Source organism: Nymphaea colorata, chromosome 13 (assembly GCF_008831285.2).
Source record: "Nymphaea colorata isolate Beijing-Zhang1983 chromosome 13, ASM883128v2, whole genome shotgun sequence".
In the NCBI taxonomy this organism is placed as follows: domain Eukaryota; kingdom Viridiplantae; phylum Streptophyta; class Magnoliopsida; order Nymphaeales; family Nymphaeaceae; genus Nymphaea; species Nymphaea colorata.
The window spans coordinates 826,594-852,953 of record NC_045150.1 but is presented as its reverse complement, the minus strand read 5'-3'; the positions used below and the strand labels follow the sequence as shown (position 1 = coordinate 852,953).

The 26,360-nt window shown below is 36.6% G+C and overlaps 2 protein-coding genes across 2 annotated transcripts; one reads left to right on the top strand and one right to left on the bottom strand.

Annotated features, from left to right (window-relative positions):
- LOC116266853 (protein ORANGE, chloroplastic-like) lies at positions 1-15,480 on the bottom strand. Its single transcript, XM_031648284.2, has 8 exons — positions 14,793-15,480; positions 14,535-14,649; positions 12,738-12,854; positions 12,506-12,592; positions 10,602-10,678; positions 2,173-2,300; positions 782-915; positions 1-332 (listed from the first exon to the last, which is right to left on the bottom strand). Exons 1-8 carry the CDS (start codon positions 15,014-15,016, stop codon positions 255-257), a joined length of 960 nt encoding a protein of 319 aa, XP_031504144.1. The 5' UTR covers positions 15,017-15,480; the 3' UTR covers positions 1-254.
- A 2,390-nt stretch (positions 15,481-17,870) lies between these two features.
- LOC116266980 (probable protein phosphatase 2C 25) lies at positions 17,871-21,267 on the top strand. The gene is made up of 4 exons (XM_031648528.1): positions 17,871-18,150; positions 20,082-20,449; positions 20,678-20,914; positions 21,004-21,267. The coding sequence occupies exons 1-4, from the start codon at positions 17,871-17,873 to the stop codon at positions 21,265-21,267; spliced, it is 1,149 nt and encodes a 382-aa protein (XP_031504388.1).
- Positions 21,268-26,360: the final 5,093 nt, after the last annotated feature.

Sequence of the window (26,360 nt, the reverse complement as noted above, 5' to 3'; positions counted from 1 at the left end):
TTTACTCAAATCTTTTTTATTGATTTGTGTAACATAATGGTAACATATTGGCATCATTCAATATGAGAGAATTACAATCATAGGCAATTCTTTCTCTATATGTCATCAATGATACAAGGGCCAATTATGTTTGAATAACTACATAACCAGTATTATTTTCTATTTTGTATCCTTCACTTTGCAGTTAGGCTGCAGTACAAAATTTCCCCACAATGGCTACCAGAATCAGGTGATAAGATTATTCAGCAACATCATTAATCAAATGGATCGATTCTTGGATCATGTTCACTGGCCATAGCCATTCCGGTGCAAAGGCAAGTTGGACACATAACCTGCAACACAATAGAAACACAGATCACATATGATGATCTTCAAAATCTTGGCCATCAATTTGAAAGCCTGCCATAATGTTAAAGAAACATTCCAACTTGCTGCTTCACTGAACCAGGTTGTGTGATGATTGATACATAGCTGACTGATTCCATGTTAATTCAGCCATTTCAGGAAAATATTGCAACAGGTCATTTCATTAAATGCTACCAAAAAAAAAAAATTGAAGCACAAAAGTATGTGCATGAAATAGCTACGTGAAGACAATGAACTGCATGATACATGATGCTAACTAACTAAACCTCAAACATTGATTCCCTAAAAGAGAATAGAAGTCAGAAATTTCCATCATTACGGCTTGGTAGTTGAAGACATATGGACATCTCAAGCTAATATTTAAATGTCATTGAACTAAAAAGTCACCAAAAGAAAAAAAAACTGCAATCATCACCTTTCCAGCACCTAAACAGTTTTTACACCGTTGTGTCTTAGGCAGTGGTAAAGGTTGATCAGAACCTTGAGCCATTACAATTGGTTCAATTGGAATAGTTCCTGTGTTTGAACAGCGAGCACAAGCCAAATATCCTGCAGAAACAGGCAGAATAGAGCAACCAAGCAAAAGCCAGTTAATTATCACTCCACCAAACAAAAGGGCCTAGTCCATAAGGAATTGCCTGAGCAAGATAAATAAGTAAATTGCATTAATTATACATGTGAACTGATTAAATACATTATTCTTATTCATGGTTAAGTACATTTTCTAACTCAACTTTCAGCTGCTTAAAACAGAAATGGATAACTGTTAAGCTTGACTTCAAAACCAAAAGATGGTACATTCCTACAAAGAATAACGAGAAATTAACTTGTTAATTAGCTCAATCTTGAATTCAAAAATCAAATCATCTCACAAAGATCATGAACTTCAGAAAGAGCAATATCCATCTCAAAAATTAATGAATCATATGGAAGGCTGCTCTGGAAATGTGAACTCACCCTTAATACTCACAGCATATCAGTGCCACTATCATTGCCTAAGAATGGTGGTCTGTCTCTCCTTTAAAGTTCATCATTGACTGAGAATGACGTATAAAATTATGCAATCTATTCCATTTGATGCATTTGCATGTCATGCAATCCTATTTCATACGTAAGCAAATCTCCAATTTTTTTAAAATAACGTGATTCCATTGCCACCTTGGTGCTAGCTGATAATATCAGCAAAGTATCACAAGATTCATAATATTTTCAAAATATATCTTGAAATAAAACAGCACCATATTATTCTAAGATATTCCCAATATTTTTCAGCGACTTTCAAAAGGTTCCGTTCTTCCATATTTTAAAGCTTATGATTTTTTTCTTTTTGTTTTCAATATGTATTTAAAGAGCCTTTCGACCTCTATTTCTAACCTTTTCCAAGGAAATAGCAGAAGGCCTAGTATATCATTAAAATTTCTTTGTGTTTTTTATAATTTTTCATGTTTTATAATTTTGACATTTTCCTCTTAAAAAGAAATTAGAAAACCTTGTGAGAATTATATTGGTGACTATGATTTCATCTAAGTTCTAAATATTTTGTCCATATTAATACTTGTGTTGTTCAAAACAGTTGGATTTGGAAATTGATGTCATGGCTATTGAACCAAATATAATCAATCTCTTGTCACTAGCAGCACAGATTCTCAAGGACTGAAAAGATACTAAATTCCTTTGCGGGGAGAATGGAAAAAACAAAAAAATGTTGTATAATATTATGGTCACGCTGTTAGACCAGATAATGTATTGCCCAAATAATATCAAAATAATAAAAAAAATATATAAATCTGATCATCAAGAACGGACCTGTTCCAAGACAGTATTTGCATCTCTTGTGCTCTTGCTGTTTGACATTGTTGACTTCAACAACCATCAAAGCTGAAATAACACCAACAGCTCCCCCTGAGAATGATGCCACTATGGGATCAACCTGACTGGAACATTCCAAAACGTTACAACTTTAACTAAGATGATGACAGAACATATTTCCTACCAGCATTTGTTACACGTGAAAACATATAGATCAAATCCACCAGAAGGCATATTCTAAGAATGGGGCTGCCTCAATGCAGAGGGTTGGCAGGCATATGATAGCATAAAACAATAGGGAAATGTTGAGAGATAATTTTGTGAAGGGTTTTTTAGTAAATAATTAGGAGTTGTGGGTTAATATTTATTATTGCAGGTGGTCTTCTTTAATAATTTTATTTTTATTATGTGGTCTTATTTTGTAATTGTGATGCTGCCCCCTGAGCCCTTTTAATGTGGGATTAGGGTTATTGAGAAAAGGCAAAAGGCATGTTCTCTCTCTCTCTCTCTCTCTCTCTCTATATATATATATATATATATAGATTAGGGTTATTGAGAAAAGGCATTTTCTCTTTCTCTCTTTCTCTCTCTCTCTCTATATATATATAATCTTATCAACATGGTATCAGAGCACATCTTGGGAGCTGTTGATGCCAAAATCTTTCCTTTCTTCTATCTCTTCTTCTTTCCCTCTTATTCCTTGCTTTTCAAGTTCTTTATCATCTTGGTTGGCACATTTGGATTGTGTTCCTTTAGCATGATCTAGGGTTTTCTAACAAAAAAACCCTAGATCGATGTCTCATTGAAGTTGATGTTGCTGTGGAAAAAAGTCCAGCTAGTGTGGTTTGATAGTATTTATGCTGGATGGATGCCAGGAGAGCTGAGTCGAGCCACATGGTATACAGTTCAGTTGAAGTTCGACGTCATACATGCTGGCTAGTTTCACGTCATTGTTGGAGTTGATATTCATGTCTGTTGTGGGAGTTGTGTGGAAGCATATACAGATCTAGTAAGTAGATATTGCTGCTGGTTAGATCTGTCTTTGTAGTTAAAGACATGAAATCTTGTGGTGTATATAATATATATATATATAGCTTACCATCAGTTAGAGCTGCTTATTCAAATTTGACGTAGAGTTTAATTCATTGTTCAGTGCATTGCTCTTCTTGTTATTGACGTCCACCAGACTTGGCCTTTCTAGCCATTTATTAGAAGTTTCCTAGCGATGATATTAGAAAGTGATTGGTTTTGTCTAGTCATGATTATCAGACCTAAGTTTATGATCAGATTTGAATCTGTGATTTATTATCCCTGTGGCTGCACAAGTTAAGTTGGTGATTGAGATCACATTTTGTTAGATATTTAACTTGTGATCTGATTTGAACTCCTGTTCCATTATTTTGTGGCTGCTTTAGTGGGTGATCTGATGTTGATGGTTTAGATCAGATCCCATTGAGGTTTATCCCAGATCTGATCTCAGGATGTGGATTGACTAGTTGCTGGTCTAGTGCTGTGGATTGTTCATATTTCTTTCATACTACTGTTGATCTTTTCTGTTGGCCTGCATACTATACATTGCTGGGCTCAATGGCATAAGATAAGAATCTTGGAAAGGACGGTAAATCTGACATCACAGCAGATTATAAAGCTTTTGCTAATCCTTTCTTGTATGGGTTGTATGTAAAATTAGATGGCACTAACTATGAAAGGTAGTCACATACTTTTATGACATCGGCAATAAGACATCGAAAGGACCATATTATTGATGAAGAGGAGACGAAGGAGAGTAGGAAAATATGCTACATAGATGGAGGATAATAATATTATTACGGCCTGGATTATGAACAGCCTCCAGCCCCATATTGCAGATGGCTTAGTCTACTAACTACTGCAAAATAGATGTGGGAGTTATTGTGGGTACATTCATAGGATAAGAATGTGAACAAGGATTTTGCAGGTAGAGTACGAGAGTTTTTAACTCCAACTGAATGCAATTTGGTCCCCATGCAAAGCTTGTTATAGAAAAACACCAGAAACAGACTCTAGTAGCTACATTCCTACATGGACTATCTCCTGAGTAAGCTGTGGCTAAGGTACAGATGCTCACAGGTGCTGAGATCCCACTCTCGCCGATGCATATAATCGGCTTAGCCATCTTTCAGTCATCATTCCTCGGGCTTCTAGTGATACCCCTTGTTTTAGGCTTCCAACATAGGTGGTGACATGTGAACGAGGATGTGTTTTACTTGCCACCAAAGGCATTTGGATGTAATTGTTTTGTTCATATCTTTGGCCCTAAAGAGACAAATTCTCAGTCCAAGCAGTCAAATGTGTGTTTTTGGACTATCCAAGAAACCAGAAGGGGTGCAGATGCTTCAATCCCTATATATAAAAAAACAAAACAAGGATATCAATGTAGACATAACCTTTTTTCGAGTCTACTCCTTATTTCTTGGTTCCTGACAATATAAAGCAGCTTGAGGTGTCATCTCTATTTCCATTGCCTATTCCATCGATTTCATTAGAGTTTATTTCTTGTTCTCCTACTCTTATTGACAACTCTCCTGCTATTTCATCCCTCACAAGCGTACACTCGAAGACAACCCTCTCATGGACCTCCATCAACCTCTTCTCCTGAGGTACTATTGAACTTATTATCTCTGTTGCAGTGCATTTTGGTTGGAGCATGTCTAAACTAGATGTGAAAACATCTTTTTATATGGTGATTTGTCTGAGCCAGTTTATAACTTTATATGTAGCAACCACCTGGATTTGAGAGACAACGGGAGTGTGCAAAGGTATGCAAGTGCAAAAAGGCTATTTATAATTTGAAGGAAATCCCACACGTCAAGTTCGATAAGTTATTTAAGGTAGTGTCAGATTTTGATTTTCAAAAATCTCCCTTGGATCACTCCTTTTCTATAACAAAGAGTTCCAAAAGTATCGTAGAGGTTGTGGTGTATGTAGATAATATTATTTGACTGGTGACAATGAGAAAGAAATTTCATATATGAAGAAATATTTGTAGAAATATTTTATCACCAAAGATCTGGGCCCACTGAGATAGTTCTTCAAAATTGAAGTAACCAGGAATAAATGTATTGTCCTCTCCCAAAGGAATATGTGTTCGATTTGTTGCAAGGGATGAGCATACTTGGCACCAAGCCGGCTACTATCTCTATAAATCCATGATTACATGTGCATAATAATGAGTCAAAACCAGTGGATAGCAAGTCATATAGATCATTGATTGGAAAGCTCTTTTATGTGATTGTGATTAGGCTGGATATATCTTTACCTATTGGGAAGTTGAGCCAGTTTATTGACAAGCTGAAGAAAGTCCATTGGGACATAGCCATGATGGTCTTGAGATATTTGAAATCTTCTACAGGCAAGGGACCGTTGTTTAAGAAAAGGGTCATATCTAGAAATAGAAGCTTACTCTGATGCAGATTATGCAGGATCCTTAACTATAGGAAGTTTACCAGATGTTTCTATGTATTTGTTGGTGGAAACCTGATGTTATGGAGAAGCAGACTATTGTGGCCAAATCCAATGTTGAATCAGAATATAGGGCTATGGCCCAAACAACTATTGAGATGACATACATAAAAACTGCGTTCAGCAGTCTAGGAGTGCAGGTGAAGTTACCTATGGAGATGAGATGTAATAACAAGGCGGCAATCTATATTGTCATCAATCCTGAGTTTGATGAGAGGAATAAACACACAAAAGTTGATTGTCTTTACATTCGTGACATGGTTCAAACAGGAGTTATATCGACTTTCATGTGTCATCAGAAGTTCAAGTTGCTGATGTGTTTACGAAACCTCTACTTATTGCTATTTTATGAAGTAATGCAACAAGTTGAGCATGGTGGGCTTCTATGCTCCAGCTTGAGGGGGAGTGTTGACAGATAATTTTGTGAAAAAACACTGTTGTGGCAAAATCTAATGTTGAGTAAGAATAAAGGGCTACGGCCCAAACAACTATTGAAATGACATACATAAAAATTGTGTTCATCAATCTAGGAGTTCAGCTGAAGTTACTTATGGAGATGAGATGTAATAACAAGGCGACAATCTATATTACCAACAATCCTATGTTGGTGGGAGGACCAAACACATAGAAATTGATTGTCATTATATTTATTACATGGTTCAAACAGGAGTTATATCGATTATTCATGTGTCTTCAGAAGGTCAAGTTGCTGATGTGTTTACCAAGCCTCTTGCTAGTGTTCATTTTACGAAGTGGTAAAACAAGCTGCGCGTGGTTGACATCTTTGCACCAACATGAGGGGGATTGTTGAGAGAATTTGGTGACTCTTTAGTAAATAATTAGGAGTCATGGGTTAATATTTATTATTGCAGATGATTTTCATTAAGAATTTTGTTTTATTATGTGGACTTCTTTTGTAATTAAGTTGCTGCCCCTTAATCCTTTTTACTATGGGATTCAGGTTAATGAGAAAAGACATGTTCTCTCTCTCTCTCCCTCCCCCCCCCCTCTTCTCTAGTCTTCTTCCTCTTCTCTACACTCTTCTCAAAAGCAATCATGACCATGTGCTTGAATGATATTTATGACTACTATTTACAAACAAAGAATTTTTAGAAAATGCAAAATTCACCTGAATATATTGTCAGAAAGAATACATGCTAAGTCACATGGGTACGGGTATGGACACGACAACTTAAAAAAATGTGGGTACGGGAGTACGACAAGATATATGTATGTATATATGCAAAATAACACAAAAAAATCAAAATGAAAGCAACATTTTAGTAAACAAGTGATATAAATAAAAACATTATATGTTAATGAACAATAACTCTAAGAATATAATGAAAAGTAAGCTGGAAAAAATTAAATCAAAGTAAAATTAAGCAATTTGAATATAAAGGTACCAAAGTGCATCCAAGTACCCATTTTGGGTACGGGTCCGGCAACAAGGGTACGTGGGCTTTACTGAAGTACCCATGTGACTTAGAATACATGTAATACATTTATATATTTATCTATGTGCACATATTGCAATCATATACATATGCATATACACCACAACCATAGATTTTGCATTTTTTTGAAAAACACAATATTAACATTAAAAAGAGAAAAAAGTAAAAGAGGTTAAGAAAGGACGACTTTGAATATGCCATTCCATTGCAAGTCTTCTTATTATTTTCTCACTTATTTTATTTTTACCTAATTTTAAGGTACTTTTCATTTTAAAAAAATAGCCAATATTTTCCCATGGAAAACAACTTTGCTGAAAACTATCAAAGAAATATACTATAGTAGTTGTGCTTTTTTCTTTTTGTTTATTGTAATTTTCTCCAATTTTCTAATTTTTTATTTCTTTTTATTTTGTCCAAACAACAATAGCCCGTGACTTGATCAGGCTGTTTGTGAGCTCCCAATGACTAGCCCTCTAGCCATTGTGCTTGGCACCCTTTCTTACATAAGCTTTAGGGGTTTTCCTCTTTGAATTTCAATAATATTTTCTTCTCCTCTCTTCGCTTGTACCTTTCTGCACATTGAAGGTGCTCTTTGTGTGAATAGGCTCTTTTGTACCTTTCTTGTACCTCTCTTCGCTTGTACCTTTCTCCTCTCTTCGCTTGTACCTTTCTTAAATTGTAATGAAGATTGCTTTCTTATAAGTTCAAAACTTCAAATAAGAAGGAGCAAAAGTACAGGAGAAAAAAAAAAGTCTCTTTTCCCCCCTTGTTGGTGGCCTCTACCTATCTGGTGCCTACTGTTGCCCCCCCTCCTTCCGCTGCTAGGTACCACCTTCTTCCTCCTCTCCCTTCTTCTTTCTCCTTCCCTTCCTTCTTTCACCTCCTTCTTCTGCTCTTTCTTTGTTGATGTTGCTGCAATTATGCTGACGCAGAAGCACCCACATCATAGCAACAAGTTCTTGTGTTTCTAGTGCCGAGGTTTTTCTCAGGTATTTTTAGGCAAAGTTGTTTTCCTTGGGAAAATCTTGGTAATTAAAAAAAAAAACTTGAAAAATTAGGTTAAGGTAAAATAATTAGAAACTGATAAGGAGACATAAAAAATAACCAGTAAAAAGATAAAAAGATGTTTCAATGGTAATAAAAAATGACAATAATTTAATGTACGTATAAAGGTCAACTAATGACAACTAAAACCAACATTTAATAATCTCAATATGATGAAAGATATCCAATATAGAAAACTAGCAAAGTCACATGAAAATTCGAGAATGGGAAGTGGCAAACATAAAACTAACAACAGCTTGTAGCCCTCATGGATTTATCACAAATAAGGTCATTTTTCATTTTAGAAAAGGAAAAAAAAAATCAAGTCTTAATCTTCATCCCTTGAAGTAGAGTAAGATTTTTCATTTGTTTTATACTCACATCAAGTTGTTCATTATCTAAATTTTCTTCTCCAGAAAATGGGTTCAGATGGTCTATATACATAAGCTTTTCATTTATCTTCTATATTTCAAATTACCCTTCTTTACTGATAGAAATCTAGCACCAATTTCTGTAACCAGAAAACAGTACTCACGCAGGAAGATAGATAGAGAGAGAGAGAGAGAGAGAGAGAGAGAGAGAGAGAAAATGAAAACAAGAAGAAACTGAGGAGAAGAAGCCGTAGCCAAAATGGTTTGCACGGCCTCTATTTATAATCCCATTTCCAGAATTCTAAGAGTCTCCAATCGTAGAATCCTAGGAGATTTCACAAGCTCCAAGGACATTAATTACATCATAGAAACCTAAGAGACTTCACATATTACAAGGATATTAACTACAACATAGAATCCTACGAGACTTCACATATAACAAGGATATTAACTACAACATAGAATCCTAGGAGACTCTTCACATGTTACAGGAACATTAAATATCTTAACACATTCTACAAGGAGGTGGAATCCTAAGAGACGCCTCTTCAACGTGCTGGTGAAGGATTTATATTTTAACGTTTACCACCAATTTAACCCACTTGGCCCCTTTTTAGAAAAAGTGCACCACGTGCAAAAATTCAACATAAACATTTCTTTAGTGGTGACAATGACCTTTTTATAAACAGAATCAGTGCTAGGAATGAAAGATACAAAGAAAAAGTGATAACACATTAAATTTATTTTCACATTTTTTCAGAACAAATGTGTATCCTTGCTGTTTTCATTTTTTTGTTTTCTTTCTTTTTAATGTTGATATTGCGTTTTTTCTTAATGAAACACACGATATCTACGGCTGACCCACACACAAGCCACAATGGCACCAGCATCTGCACCCATGTTGGGTCAATGTGGCTGCAGCCGACTGAATGCTGTCTGATTTTGTCCATGTACATAAACTAAGTAAAAGAGCATCTTGATGTTTGGTAAGCTAAAATGGTGCTTCCATTCTAGTGGACCTTCATAAGGATGCAATGGGCACACATGCCAACTGAGGCACAAGAGACAGACCAAGTAGCTTAGCTGATTTTTGATACACCTTCTGGTTGAGTTGAAAGGATGATTTCTCCAGATGGCTGCCTACAAAAATGACGCCATGAATAGGCTGGATATTCCATTTAGAGTCCTTGCATAAGGGGGAATAAATAGTAAATCATCATACCCTTTATCAGTTGAGGATGGGTTAAAACTTAAAAGAAAAAAGATTAAAAAAAAAGACATAATTCAGCCATGCTGGGAACAATTAGTGATACCATTATGTCCATGTAATGGATCTTCATCTTGGTTAGGTGCTTCTCTTAATTAAAGCAAGAAAAGGGATCTACTAAAATCCACTACATACTCCAACTGCTGTTAAGCCATACATGACTTAAACCATGAATAATTCACCTTTGGGTTCTAAGCATCCTATCTTTGTTAGTACCTTTCTGAACCACAGTAATGCATCTGTCAACTCTTGGAACCCAGTTTATTCAGGCACATAATGAATATCCAACTCATTGTGTTAGATTCGCAGTTACACTTCTGAATATGCAAGAAAGCTCAATTCTTTGGAAGCACAAAGAAGAAGCATTGGCAACTCTGATTTTTAGTGATGATAGCTTTGACTCAATGAAATTTACTTTTGAGTGGCATCAGATAGCATTCTAAAATATGAAATAATTACACATACTTCCACGTTTGGCATATTTATTTTCTGCTGGTAAAAGAGTTGCATGTAGTAGCTAATCAAACCACAACTTTCTAATGCATCGTATAACCATTCAACTAATTGGTCTCAGGTAAAAATTCTCAATATTGGATACATAAAACAACTGTTAGTTGATCAGTAATAACTGCAAAGGAGAAAAAAATCTTCATTCAAATGGCATGAAATATTGAAAAAGAAAGTTGTAAAATGATAATGTGTTTGTAGAAACAGTAAAAAAAGTTAAAAACAGTACGTAAGGATAAAAGAAGTCCAACTCAATGTATACAAGCATGATATATTTACCTCAATTGAAGGGGTAAATGCATGCTGCGAATAAAATCTTCATATGATGTACCTCCTAGTCCCAGTTTAAGCTCAAGCTAGAAAAGGAAAACATGAAAGCTTTGTTATATGAGGCACATTTCTGGAGAAGGGGAAAAAAGCAACTGGAGAGTGCCAATGGTGCGCTGAACACAGGCATTCTTTCTACATTCAGTTGACAATGAATATGGTAACAGCCAACTGGTAATGATAAGTCCCAGGTCCCATCACAAACAATAGCAAGGTTATCAATAATGGGTTGTATTGATGGATACACATTCATGATTCAACCCCTTATAAAAACGCTGTCAACAGATATGAAGCCCGTATGGAAAGAATTGGCTTGAACTAGCAGATGCAGCGTACATTGGTCTTCTATAATGACTTGTTATTGTACTGTTTAGGTAAAAAGATAACTACCATTTCAGGCTGATCCTCTATACCATTCTATAAAACGATTCATTCCCAATTCCAACAGTGATTAACAATGAAACATACTGTTAAAGAAAAGATATATAATTGGTACGCATTTATGGTTGAAAGTAAACTGAAGGAATGAAACCTGAACCAGTTTGATTGTGTGTTGTCAGCTTTCATTATATTGTGATTTAACATCCAAAACATGCACACACACACATGCACAGATTCCCCCATGCTGCCAACCTCCAAACCCCCCAACCCACCACCCAACCCACAAACCAAAAAAAAGGGGGATTAGTGAGTGATGAAAAATGATTGCAGAAGAAGAAAAGTAGCTTCTCAAACATTAACCTATGAAGTTGGGGTATAAGTGGAAAAAGCACCAGGAAATAAATCTATTACTTGATTTTGGTTTCCCTATGTTAAGCCATGTATAAAGATACTATGACGACTCTCTAATGTCTATGTCGTCCAAGTAGAAACTTGACCCTTTTATCAGCCAACCATGTGTGTGATTAGGAGGCAAGGCAACTACGAAACTCTGGTTTTGCAAACATCATTAACCTATATATTATTAGATTGTGAAACTGGATCTTGGAACTTCTCTTTCTATACCATGTAACTAGGCATAGTCTACCATATGCATATATGGCATGGTTTGGAGTCTAGACATTAGATTGCCTGGATCTAAACTGGTCAAATATTGAATAAGCAACAACGTTTGATGATTCTGACGATGACGACATGAGTCTGCACATTACACCCAAGGGTCGCATGACATGATGCCATGAATGCAAATGTTAAACACCAAAAGTACTATTCATATTTAAAATAAGCTAATTGACAACTTCAAGAAGGTGGACCCAACGTCTTCTCGAGAATCCTTGAGATGTCAGACAATCTCCTGTGTTGGATGTCTCATAAAAGCACAACATGCTAGCACCCTACCATTGAAGTGAGAAGACATTTCCTGCAAGGCCCTTCCAATTGAAAGTCTGATAATTAGAACACACTTAGTTTTCTGACCCAGTGGCAATGATGGTCTTCTCATATTGATGCATGACCGGTAAGCCATTGACTGTGGCACAAAGTCCGTGATGCAAAAAATATAGATGATTGAATGATCAAATGCCAAGGGAATGCCCACAATCAAAGAAAATTATAGAAGGTTTTTAATGGATTCTGAACATTGAAACAGCAAGAATCAAAGTTAGATTAATAGCAACCACAAACTAGATGAGATGAGTAAGCTGGTAGAGAAGATAAGCAGATGAACAAGGAATTAATTCAGGTGGAGTCACACATCCAAGTTATTATGGGTTAAAATTGGAGGCAAGAACAAATCTTTTTTCGATCATGCAGTACATGAGACAAGTGGATAATATCAATTCTTAAGGACAAATATGCAAAGCCATATGATATTCCACTATGTCACATAACAAAATCAGAAAGGAAGAAGCACTTACAGTTGGAGCAAGTAGGCCACCAAAAAGGATGATGCCACCAATGAGAGTAAAACAAGTAGCATAGTAGACCCTCAAGTTCGCCGGTGTCTGCTTTCATCACATAGTTCTCTGAATCTAACATGTAACTTCTAAATGAAGCAAAAGAAATTGAAGGAACATACATCTGAAAGAATGTCTTGTGACATTTTTATTTTCTTGTGGGAAAATTAATTGCTAAGAAGGAAATTCTCACCAGTGGAGGCAGAAAGGGTATAAATGATGGAAAATTGGGAAGTTCATTTTCAGGCTTGTCATTGAAGATACCAAGCTCAGCACTTTTAATCCTTTGTTGGATCCTTAACCTACGGACCTACAATAGTCCAAAAATTGTACCCAAAAAAAATAATGAGGAAATACATGTTGGATTACAAAAACCAACCATACACGACCTAAATACATACTGAAGAGCAGTAGAAACACTATATTAGGCAAGTTCACATCTGAACAGAAAGAGAAGATGCTGTTTCCCACGTTGATTGGTGGTACTTCTATCTGTAATGTTTTGTAAGAATAACTTGGAATATTGTATTCTCAGTGTGGCATTATCTTTGGGACATTTTACAGCACAGATATTAGCAATTTAGTAGGCAAATCAAATCATTTAGCTTACAACTAGATAAATTTGCTTATTGAGTCCCAACTATGAAACAGTCACACTTAGGCTTGGTGGAAGGGTTTAGGTCCAGTCTGAAGCAAGTGGATTTCAATGCATTTCATCTTTTGTATAGCAAAGCTTGTTTTAACTTTCCTCCTTTGGGATATTTTTTCACATACTGTATATTAGGAAATTGTACATTGCTATTGGAGTAAAGAAGAAAACTGTGTTTGTGAAAGAACAGTTCTTTGATAAAGCTTGACTTGAATAATTAGGGTTTTGAGAAGTCCATAGAGATTATAGCAGAATATCCACTTAAAGACATCTTACCTAATTCTGCTTTTGGTTACACGATTAATACTTTAGATAATAAGGCCATTTTAGCCCCTGGATGACAACCGTAGTCACTTGGCTAATTATAGATTCTTGGAATTCTAAATCTTTTAACAGCCCCAGATGCATGTACTTTTCATCCATGCCCAGAGTGGTCACGCCGTTCACTCTTTAGCCAATTTCAACATGGTACCATAGCAATGTAAACATATTCATGTTCGATAGCAACAGTTAGCATGCACTGTGAATATCCCGATGTGGATAGGTAGAAGATAGATTGAACTTGGCCATTCAACACCCATTTTTTCATGTCCTTTATGAGCCATGGGTTGAAATGGTGTAAGAGGCAAGGTTACAGTGAAGAACAAGAACAGTTGACAAACTATGATTTTCCCTTTTTTCTTCTCTCCCTATAGTAGAAAACCATTCTTGGGGTGGGAAAAAACCATTTTCGACGTGGGAAACCTGGCAGCATTGTTCTGACTTCTGACAGACCATGCCTATGGTGGCCTCTCCAATAGTCTACAACTTTGAACTGAAAGAGCCTTGAACAACAAGGAAGGTTGACAGCACCGTTAAAATTCGTTTTCCAAGAGAGAGAAACCACTCTTAGGATGGACGACTTGGTCATACTAGTTTAACCCTGCGACACCTGTTATGGTCTCCCCAATAGTGTGAAACTCAGGGATGGAGACCCCTTGACTCTAGTAGCCTTCATCCATGCAAGTCAAGTGAGGCCTCAATGCCTTCGTGCAAAATGCTACAATGAGGTTTGAATTCATGACCAGCGGCTTCCTCGCCAAGGCCCTCTCATTGGTGTGAACCCCTTGGGTTCCAATACAGCTGGTTATTAAGCTAGAAAAAACTGACTTAGAATGATCTTGGTAGCCTCTGCTGCTCCCAGTAGCTATTTTATAAGAAACAAACTTCCTGAATGACTTGGTTCAAGGTAAAATATGCATAAACAGTTATATACACATTCAGGGTTCAATCGACGAGATTCATTCTTCTCCAATAGTTAACAAAGAAAAGGAAAACAGTTTGAATCACTAAAAAACTAACCTCCTCCATGTGTAGAAAGATTTTGTTCCGCCGGCTCCGGATATTGTCTTGAAGTTCCTGCAACTCCAATTTTGCAAAATCTTGTACCGTTTCCGGCCCTTCTATGATACAAAAACTGCAGCCACATCAAATTCACTACAATTATGGAGAAATTTAATCAAACCATGCATCCCCAAAATCACTGAAATGCTGTAAAGTCTAAAAAGGGACGGAAGCACGGAGCATATTCGGAAAGATAGGAGATGGGGAGCCGATTACCTGCCCGAGCTTTTGTCGACGGCATCAGGTTCCGCCTGCAAAGGGCTGGCCGGAAAGGAGGAGGAGTCAGCAGCATCCATGGCGGCCCTGCTCAGTCGCCATCGAACAGGAGAAGGGGACGGATGTTTAATACGCAGAAGTTCAGATAGACAAGGGGAAGAATGGGGAGGGGAAGAGGAGTAAGAAGGTCCGATGCATGTGAAAAGTCGACCAACACAGAGCATGGTGAATGATTTCCTGATTGCTTCCCTGCTGATCAAAGTTCTCTCTCGCTCTCTCTACAATTGATAAACAACAATAAAGAAGAGGAAGAGGATGGTGCCACTTCAGCTTCTCTGTTCTTATGCTTCAAAACAACTGATCAACAACAATGAAGAAGGGGAAGAGGATGGTGCCAATTCTGCTTCTGTTGCTTCTCCACTTTTCACAGGCAGGTATGCTTGAGCTTTTAGAAGAATGAAACGACCATCTACAGAAATGTCCACCAACCCACGTCCCTCTCCCTCTCTAGCATCGCCATTTGTTCTGTTGTGCACTTGGATCACGTCCTTTTCATTTTTTCACTCAGTAATGTTGCAGAATTATGGTCGTCTAAAAGAAAAAAGGAGTGATTCTATAGGACAAGAAAGAGAAATCACATGAAGACCGGATGAGAGGAAGAGTTGCAAGGTGGTCTCCGTCCGTCTATCCTCTTATTTCCCTTTTTAAAATACGAATCTTCTGCAAAACGATCCCTGACTTCGCCGTTTCTGCTTCCGTGTAATTCTGCGATAAATTAAACATCGATGCATATCGACCAATATATGCGAGTCGATACGCATCGTATCAGAAGAAATCAGCCGATAAGTGCCAATATATGTCAGCAACAAGCTTAAAGAGAAATTTACAACATTGCTCTGGTGCATCCTTGCTGCATTGTTAAGTCATTTTGCTAGAGATGCGAAGAAGAAATCACCATTAATGCTTTGTCATGTCATTTAAACTTGTTTTCGAGAAAAAGAATAGAGAAGTTTACAAAAAGCTGCTTAACCCTTGATCTATTTAAAGAGAGCTGCGAAATGCTTAAAAAGTAATCAATAACTTCTTAAGTTTATAATATAGTTTAGAAACATACATTTAGTGAATGAAAAACATTAAACCATGTAGTAAAAACTATTTTGCTTTTCATAGAAAACAGTGGACCTTTAAACTGGCCAATTTAACTTTCACATACAGAGCGTCTGCTTCGTATCATACGAAACTCTTTGCCAGACCGACTTTCCCATGGGAAATCACATGGAACTCTTTCCTGGACCAAGTTTGAAACCAGTTTTTGGGCAAGGAATTGCCTTTTGAACCCTCACTCTCCTTGGCAAACTCTCTGCATAATTGGGCACCCAAAGAATCAGTGGTGGCGGCAAGTGTGAGCCCACAGAAATTGTTTTATTTGTATTGATAGTTCCGCCCCTTATCATGATCCTTTTATTTGGCAGTTTTCTGCATCACCCTTTTCGTGATTCTTTTTAATTTAATGACTTGGTGTTTCTCTCTCTCTCTCTCTATATATATATATAACTTCATTTCAAAATTGAATATATTATACATGTGGGTAAAGTCCCTCACTCAAAAGTAAAATGTGTTGCCGCTCTCCACTGAAAAGTGCCTGCTGTGTCTGCGGTTTTGGTTGTGTGATGGGAAGGCAAGGAGTGAAAGGGCCAGCCGGAAAATGAGTGAGGAGTTGTCTGACCACAAGGGAATGCTGAAGGTCCACACAAGTGTGTGGCGAGCAAACGGATATTGGTCCGGAAATCATCTCCCACTGTCATCTTCTTCTGGATTGCACCTGTACGTGCCCACGTTATCTAAATCAATTAACTATGGCCCACATGCTCCTCTCTCTCTCTCTCTCTCTCTCCAATGCAAAAATTGCCGTAACTATCTATATTATATGTGTGTGTGTGTGCATGCACACACAAACACACCCTAAGCTTTCATATATCAGATTTAATGGAATTATATAGTTGTCCTGTCCTATAAATCAGATTTAATGAAATTATCTGGTTGTCTTTTTAAGAGTTCGAAAAATACCCCAAATAATATAAAAGGGTTTCATTTAAAGAAACTCTTATTCGCTTCTTTTGAGCATATTTTTGGACTACTGAAATAACAGTTTCGCTTTTACGTTTACAATTTAATTTTCTTGCAATCAATCAACGGCCCAGCTAATTCCCATCAAAGGCTGATATTTTTCCGAGGGTATAATAACTGCATATTTTCTATATTATGTTTTGTTTTAAATATACTTATTATAAGACTAAGCCTTACCAGTGGCGGGGCCGAGAGTTTAGGTGAGGACACTATTAATACATAGCTGCCACTGTGTGTATAGTTTTTTGTGCACTAGAAGTCAAATGACTAAAATAACCTTAGTTCCAAAGTACACCTCCTCCCTATTTTAAGGATAAAAAACGTGAAGTAATCAATTTTTTATCTGCAAATGCAGTCTCCTTGGTTTGGAGTTAATTAGTTATACAAGTAAACATTGAGAAAATTAGAATACCCCGGATCTCTCGAGGGGAAAACCCTAGAAAAAAAGAAAAATAAAAAAAGCATCATAATATTCTGAAAATGTTTATTTCTTTATAAAAAATAACTAAAATGCCTCCAAATGGATTTGGTGCATACATATTGCATTCACTAAGATGGTGCATACAACATGGTTTAGTCATGTTTTTCCTTTGGGGACCAAAATATAGGGGGCTATAATTTGTTTTTGAGAATTTTGGCAATTCTTATGGTGATGAAAATAACATTTTCGAAAACTTAGCAGGTAGACTTTTAATTTTCAAAATATCGAGGAGCCCCGTCCCCGCCTTATTTATAGTTTTGAAACGTCCCCTCTGCTTCCATTGCTCTCTATTCGCAAATTCAGTTCAAAGCGCGCCCGGAAAACCGCCTTTCTACATTACAGTCCGACGTCCCCAAATTCTGCTTCCTTTCTCTTTCCTTCGCTGGAGAAACCCTTCTTCCTTCTCAAAGCGGAGAAGAAACCGAAGCCTCAGAGAAAGCATCGGGGGACCATACTTGGCTGAATCGTCGATGGCTTCGTGGCTGGCGAGATGCTGCGGTCGAACGCCTCCAAGGACTGATGGTAACGACGGCGGCGACGATCATGATGATCTGTTGCTCTGGTCGAACAGTCTGCTGCCGCATTATGTCGGTGAGTTCTCTGCCGCGATTGTGCAGGCGAACGTGCTCGTCGAGGACCAGCTGCAGGTGGAGACGTTCCGGTGCGGCACGTTCGTCGGCGTGTACGACGGCCATGGAGGCGACGATTGCTCGACATACGTCGCACAGCGCCTCTTCAAGAATTTTCTAAGTAAGCAATCGATGGCCTTACGCTGCTTTCTTGCACCCAATTCTTGATGAGTTTACACGCGCTAAAGCATTCACTTCTGCATCGATGTTCATCGCGATCGAAGTAGGTTTTGATGAATTTCGATCGCATTCTTTTCTATCGGCGATGAAGGAACTTTAGCTTCGATCGTCATGCTTGATTCGCTTTGTAATTCGGAAGTTCATATTCTTTGATCGATCTTCATAATTTTGATCATCAGGGCGTTTCTTGAGTTTCTTCTGTTTGTTTTTGGAAATCTTGATGTGCATGGGGCTCGATCGACCGGTAAATTCATTTCTTAGCATTCTTTTTTCATTTGTCTGCGCGCTTGAGAATTTGCATTCTTCTTGTGGTTTCTTGAGAAGTCGATCTTACTTTCTTGGTAGGTGCTTCGCTTTGTACGCTTCATTTCGCATCTGGTCTTGCAAGTGTGCGTCGTGGCCTTGTAGATGGCACGTCCATCCACTGCGTTCTTTTTGCTGATCATGCAGTTTCTAGAACATCCAGCAGAAACCGTTGGAACAATTTTCTTTTTGCTGTTTAGGTTTTCTTGTAGAATCTGGGTTTCTTTTGCCTTCGTTTTGTTTCTTCTCTTAAAGGGCATGATGATAATATGATATAATTGTATATGCATAAGTTGATGGGTCGGTTTTGGCCTAGATGGTTGTATGGGTGTTAATTTGGAGCCCTGCACCTGACATTTATTGATTGTTTCTTTGCCTTGTTAAGGGCCTCGGAGTGAAAGTTGAATTGGTGATTTACAACTCATATTCTTAAAAAGAGATGACGTCTCATATACGATCAACACCTTTACTACGGCTATTGCATTTATATCTTTGCTACTCTGTAAAATGTTGGGTTTTTTCCAATTTGTTTTTGGAAAATGCCAAAAAAAGAAAGAAAAAAAAGAATATAGACCCATTTTGTTATCCCACGGTTAATTAATATTTCCCAGAAATTGGTGCTACCAGCCACTCAATATTTTGAATGATACACTTTGTATTTGTGTTACCGAGCTTTGGATCTGCCTGTTTGGTCTTCTCTGCTGGCTATTTGCTGCCAAATTTTGAATTTCTGCAATCTACGTATGTCTTCTGAGTTTTCTTGTTGGGTAAAAAAAGGGCAACCAAGATCAGTTTTTCTTACACCTAGAAAGTTCTCGTGTTTTGCCTCGTTGTGGTGTAATTTGTAAGTTTATTTTTCCACTATTAAATTAGGTCGCGGAGGCGGCTATAAGATCTCCGCCAAGCGCGATACGAGTTCCTGATACGGCGGACTGACATGCATCAACATATTTTTTGAAAATACTTTAAATAAGGAAGTTATGACCAGATTAAAACTTTGAAGTGCTTGCTATATATGCGAAAGTTAAATTTGACGCGCATGTTTTCTGTTTTAAGATCTAGTTGTAAATTAGCATGCACAAGCTACTGTGACCAGACCTTGAATGACCCTGCAGTTTTATAGATTTGAACTTTTCCTGAAAACAGCTAGCTCGTACAAAGCTGCCCAATCTCCACTTGTATGACAACAAACAACTTATGCACAGCGAGCTAGGCTCGATAACTCGTCTTGGATATCATATTCCGTTATTTCATTACCAACAAACACATGATGGTAACGAAAATGAAGTACTATATACTTGTGGTTTGGTTTGCTGGTAGCTTGTGCATTATCCTTAATAATAATAGGCTCCGGGAGCATGGTCTTATATATATTTAGCGCGTGGGACATGAAGATTGAAGCGCAACCGTGCAACATGCAAGAGGCCGGCCGGGAAATTTTTTTCTGTCAAGTATCGTAGATCGTTCATTTCATTTAGTTTCCTTTTCCTGTGCCATAGCTATTGTTTTAGAACAATTGCTTGCTAGTTTCCGCTGACATGTATTGGACATCCTGAATTACTGTCATAGGGATTGCAAAGGAGAATCCGAATGGAACCGTGGGAAACGCCATCCGAGATGCCTTCATGGCCACAGACAACGAGTTTCTACGGCTGGTGGAGACGTCGAGAGAAGAGAATCCGCTGATTGCAGCGGCCGGCTCGTGCGGCCTGGTGGGAGTCATTTGGGAAGGCAAGGTCTACGTTGCGAATGCAGGTGACTCGCGGGCAGTGCTCGGACGCTTGGTCCGCAACAACCAGATCGTCGCCCAGCAGTTGAGCGAGGATCACAACCCCAACAACGCAAGTGTGAGGGAGGCTTTAATTTCCAGTCACTCCGACGATCCCAACATCGTCGTGCAGAAGAACGGCGTCTGGCGCGTTAAGGGCATCATTCAGGTTTGACCCTCTTGGAATGGAAGATCTAAACAGACTTTACATATTGAGCTTGAAGTATCACCGCCGTTAACTTAAAAGAATGCACATGAACGCACTGCAGTACAGTGCAACTTAGTCCATGGAAACTTTATATATATATATATATATGTAGTAACAAATACACGGTCTAAGGTCGTTGTTACTTTAAACTTCTTTCTGAATATTTATCATTAATTTGCTCCTTTTCAGTTAACAAGGGCACTTGGGGATGGATACTTGAAGAGAGCGGAGTTCGCTCTTCCTGCAGAACATACACGTTTCCAACTTCCAGCGCCGCTGCAAAGGCCAGCACTAACAGCGGAACCATCAATGCAGGAACACACCATTCAGCCAGAAGACAGGTTCTTAATTTTTGCATCGGACGGTCTATGGGATTGTCTCAGCAATCAGCAAGCTGTCGACATTGTTTTCGCAAGCCCCCGAGCTGTAAGCATTGATTGAAGGATCCTTTATTTACTGTTTCAGTGGATTCTATCTGCTTCATATTGAAACATTTTTTGCTCATCGACCACCAGGGAATAGCAAGAAGATTGATCAGAACTGCAATGCAAGTGATAGAGAACAGGTGTGGACTGAGATACGAGCTCATCAAGATGGTCGCCCCGGGGGAACGGCGTGCTTGCCACGATGACATTAGTGTCGTGGTTGTTTACATAGAGCACGAGATGACTGGGAGTGGGAGAGGCCACAGTGCCTCGGCCGCCTCGGTGTCGGTCAGAGGATTTGGAAACCCTGAGGGACCGTCTGAATTCACAGTGTTGGATGAAGTGGAAAGATGATGCATGCATGGTTCCTTTCCATGGCTGAAGTCACAGGCTTGGCGGTAAACTTCCTCTGACGTCAATCAACGCCTCAGCCTTCGTTTGTGTCCTCTTTTGAACAATTGACAGTTCTCTTTTCAATTGCATTCTTTTGCTTCTTTGGTGCGATTTTCTCATACTTTGGTTGACTAAGATACAACTCTTTTTCAGACGTGTAGATAAAATTGTTGGCCATTATTCTAATAAATGATGGCTAAATGACGCACGTTGAAGCTTGCAAAGTGAGTATCCCCAGCTGCCATCTTAGCATTAATATTGTCCCCGTTTCTTCTTATTCTTTTAAATCTTCAGGAGCAGAGCATGCAGGGTGTAATTCTCCTGCTTTTTCATCAATCAAACCCATAGGAAAAAAAAAGTCGTCCAAAAAGGTCACTGGGAAAACATTTCATCGAAAACCTTTAATATCCCTGATTTTCTTTTAAGGCATTAGATTCATCTTCCTCAATGAAAATTCGTGCACTTTCTCTAGTATCAAGTCATGCGAATTGAAATTCAGAATATAATAATTCGTCATGGTTGTTTCCTGTAACCGACCTTTAAATAATATATCTGGAGATAGGATATTCCTAATATTTACAAATATTTGCTAATCTAAGACAAAAAGAATCGGTGTTTTTATGAAATTATGAACATGTCAAATATTAGGAATATCTACGTATATGATTTACAAATATTTCAGTAGAAATATTCTAACCCTTGACGTGTTTACTAATACTTTCTCAAGTTTCGTAAAAAGTACATTTTTTAAGGCTACTAAGAAATGAATTATGAGCTTGGGACACTGCATTTTTTAGCTAAAATCTGTCTATCATCGTCAAACTCTTGTTCGGATACAAGTATATCATTTCGTGGATATTTACGTATTCAGATTCAAATTTGAATCCAAATTCAGATTAAGGAAAAAAACTATACCATATCCAAACAACAACTAAATTTTAAATCGAATCCAATCTAAATCCCACTTTTATATTCAAAGTTTGATCAGATAAATATAAATAAAAAGGAGACATTCAAATATGATTCTCTATATCTGAATCTGAATTTAAATATCCGCTAGTCCAAATTTCAAGCCCTTAGCTAAAATCAAAATCTGAATACCCAATTTATGATCATATTTTTCATTCACAAATCTGGTCCTGGTCCGGTGCAGGCTTAGCCAAAATCTGGGACCGGTCTAGCTGAGAATGCTCTCTCGTACGCCAGCCCTTGTGCTTTTGTAGATGCAGTACTGTCTCACCAATTCTCACCTACCTTCTCGATAAAGGACTAAACTTATCACTTGTCAACAGGCTCAACAGTTTATCGTTAATTTTTTATCAACTTTCTCATCAATAGCTCGTGAGAATTTTTCTAGGATCTTATTCCCCACTCAAAATATGCCCTGTTTGATGGATCAGAAAAATGAAATTTGGGTAAAAATTTAAAAAAGTACTACAAAAAAAACAAGCTTTACTAACACATGGATTTCCACGCATCGGTGAAGGTGAATTTCATGACGTTTATTGCTGGCCATTAGAAAAGGTTCGTCTACAGTGACGGTTTATCATAAACATCCTTGTAGACTTCAACTTTCACCGAAGTTTAGGAGATAAATGTCAGGGAAGGTTGCTGTTATCACCTCAAATTTTTTCAAAAGACTGTACTCCATTTTACTTAAACAAAATTCTCAGTTATTTTGACCATTTTCACAATGATTTGAATCTAATTTTGGGACCCGAGCCCAAGCTCAACTCAAAACAGACTTCTATATCCATACCCCTCTAATTGTGACAGAGGAGTGCATGAGGACTTTTATGTAAGGAGGTGGAAGACACTCAAGATCAATTGTTCTTCAAATATTGAATTAGCAGAGGGTTTGGTGTGTGATGGAAGCTAGAGCAAGACATCAAAAATGAGTTAATTCGTTGGTATGGAAAGAAATTTAGAGATTAGGAATTGAGAAATGCTGGAGGAATGTATACCAGCATATTGCTAAACAAAGGCAGAAACTGTAGTACTAAGTCAAATATATCATTACAATGATTACATTAAATAGTAAATACATCGTTTGATTTATAAATGCCTAAAAGTATATTAATTAATAAATAGTTTAACACTTAAAGGGATCCTATATTTCATTTTGGTCTGCTTTTCATTGCCAAAGAAGTACCAAAATCTGATTGAGACTGTGTAAATTCTTCGATCTAATGAAAAAAAAGTTTAAGATGTAGTTGATATTATACTAGATGAAGTTATAAGTGAAAACTGAAAAGCAAAAGTAAACATGTAATGTTGCATCCATTACTTTTTGAACATCTTGCTCTAAGCGCATAATGCATTTTTTAGTTCACACCTAACTTCAAGGTCCTAAAAATAACAAGTATGAAAAAAATCCATTATGAAAACTAAATAAGCAGATGAAAATATAAAAGTATAAGTTTGTAGTCTAATCACCATTAAATTTTTAATGTTGAGAATGAATATGAATACTGAAGTGCAGGATTCAAGGAATATCCTATAACATGAAGAGGGTGGTGGAGCTCGCTCGCCTGTTCCTTGTCGATTATTTCGTAATAAACTTTGTATTTTTTTTCATCACCACTGTATATTTCTTTAAACTTATATATATATATATATATATATATATATATATATATATATATATATATATATATATATATATATATATATATATATATATATATATATATATCCCATTTTAGATTGTATCAAGCAATTTCAATACTTGAATTAGATGTTCAACTACCTTTACAAATATAGTTACCATCTTCTAAAAAATGGGTTCAAAACAATTTTTTCATTTTTTTAGTTTTCTAACAAACTCTAAAGCAAAATAAAATTTGTTGTGAACCTTATTTCCACTAACTTAAAAATTTCCTTCTTGATTGTGAAAAAATTCTTACCTTGTGCAACAACAAAGTATAGTTATACACAAATTTGGTTATTGTCATTGCTTTAGATATGCAATTATTCACTTTGGCCGTCTTCTAAATATCCTTAATAATCAAATCTAAGCAATGAACACGGCATGGGGTCTAAAACAAGTTATATTCTTTTTTAACAGTCACCCTATGGCTGCAAAATTGGTAACAGTGCCAATTATAACCTCTAAAGAAAGTTAAATACAAAAGTTACAAGTTTATAACATGAAAACTACAAATACTTGAACATTTAAGGAGATTGAGAATTGAGCAACGGGTAGTTACTTATATATATTCTTCTTGCCAACTTCTATCACAGTTTGGTTTAACATCTTCAATAAGTTATTTGCATCTTTGACAACATCATGTATATCAATAGACTTAAAAAAAGTATACTCATTCGAGACAATAAACCAAGAAATTGATCAATGTTCTACTTCTATTGCCTTTCTAGCCATCAGACTTAAAAAAGCATACTCCTTTGAGATAATGAACCAAAAAATTGACCAATATCAACTTCCATTGTGCTTCCAGCCATCAGCTCAATCAAAACCTATGATTCTTTGAAATTTTTCAATGATATATCTATAATTTTTTTTAACTTTTTATCTAAAAACTTTCCTACAATTTCCTTTCTGCTAAAGGGCTTTCGATGAAGTCCAGCTTCAACTATTACGCGGACCATTTCATTGAAATAAGGAGAACTAGCTACATTGAACAGAATTGTAGCCTGATAGAAAAACCTTGAAATAGCTTCACATATTCTTTGCCTTGTTTGCTTGTTAATTTGATACTTTAAATTTAGTTGCTTCAAATTTGTAAACTTACACACATTATTAATAACAATGTTATGTAAATTTTTTCCTTCCTGCATCTTAAATAGTCTAACGACATCATTTTCATCATCTTCATTGGAATTTGAATCACCTGTTGTTTTTTTTTTGCTTTCTTTTCTTCTTCATTTTTTAAGCCCTAAACCCTATGAGATACTCTTAATATTTTGTTTTTCATTGCTAGATCTACTTCTTCACAAGGTTCAACTTTGCCTTGTATATGGGCAAGATGTTGTTTTATCTGAGCCACCAAACATATCTTTCTAACAAAATGAGCATTTGACTTTTTTCCTTTTCTTATCAACAAACACAGCGTGCTTCTAATCGGGCTCTTTGTCGTTTGCAATGGAGTCTGAAGTATCACCCATATTTACATGTTTATCATAGACAATCATTAATAAGTTAGCATGATCAATAACTCCATGACAATAGTGAATAAATGATTGAATTCCAAATAACATAATATAAGTCTACAAGACACTAAGTCCAACATCAAAATGTGAGAGATAACAATTACATAACAAGTGTTTGGCATTGCAATTTTTTAAGCCAATATACTATTTGAATATGAAAGCTGCTTACAGCTTCGATCAAAAGTGACAGAAATAGACAATCAAATTATCAACAAAAAAACATATAGTTGTAATTGATTTATTATGAAAAGCAATTTATATTTAGTTGTAATTGATTTAGTTATTTATGTGTATGCCATACTGTATGCAGGAGCTTGGGTTGTCACACTTCTATGACAGTTTTCCAAAAAAGCAAATTGCTCGAAGTTTCTAGCTCAATAGTCAAGCTCTCGAATAATCTAAAATTTGTTCAAAGTTCAAAGTTCGAACAAAAAGAAAACACATAGATATGCACATCAATTTGCATCACATATATTAGATATATTGATGAGATTGGCACTTTAGAAGCATCCGTATTTTTAAAAATTACACGTTTATTTTATATTTATGATGCTATATTTTAAAGTTGAAGGTTTGATTTGGAAACTGGTATGACTTAATAGTTAGAATTTAGAAAGTACATGATACTTGTAGAGTTCTAGCTGCAGTCATGTCTGAGTTCATTGTATTAAAAAAATTACCTAATTCATTGTCAAAAAAAATTGAATGAGATACTAATTAATTAACTAATTTAACTTTGCGCAAGCTAAACAAGTTAAGTTCAATGGAAACAACGCGAACGTAGAAGTCATAAAAAAGAAATTGAATACGAGGATGTCAATGGAAAGTGTTTGAGTGTTAACTTTTTCTAACTTACTTTTAATTTTTTATTACATTGAAAATTT

Excerpts from the sequence above, each read along its gene's own strand:
- LOC116266853 (XM_031648284.2), bottom strand. The coding sequence starts at position 15,016 with ATGCTCTGTGTTGGTCGACTTTTCACATGCATCGGACCTTCTTACTCC. Across the intron at positions 10,679-12,505 it reads GTGGCCTACTTGCTCCAACT|CTTGAGCTTAAACTGGGACT; the intron begins GTAAGTGCTTCT and ends TTCCTTTTCTAG. Across the intron at positions 2,301-10,601 it reads CATTTACCCCTTCAATTGAG|TCAGGTTGATCCCATAGTGG; the intron begins GTAAATATATCA and ends GGAATGTTCCAG.
- LOC116266980 (XM_031648528.1), top strand. The coding sequence starts at position 17,871 with ATGGCTTCGTGGCTGGCGAGATGCTGCGGTCGAACGCCTCCAAGGACT. Across the intron at positions 18,151-20,081 it reads CCTCTTCAAGAATTTTCTAA|GGATTGCAAAGGAGAATCCG; the intron begins GTAAGCAATCGA and ends TTACTGTCATAG. Across the intron at positions 20,915-21,003 it reads TTTTCGCAAGCCCCCGAGCT|GGAATAGCAAGAAGATTGAT; the intron begins GTAAGCATTGAT and ends ATCGACCACCAG.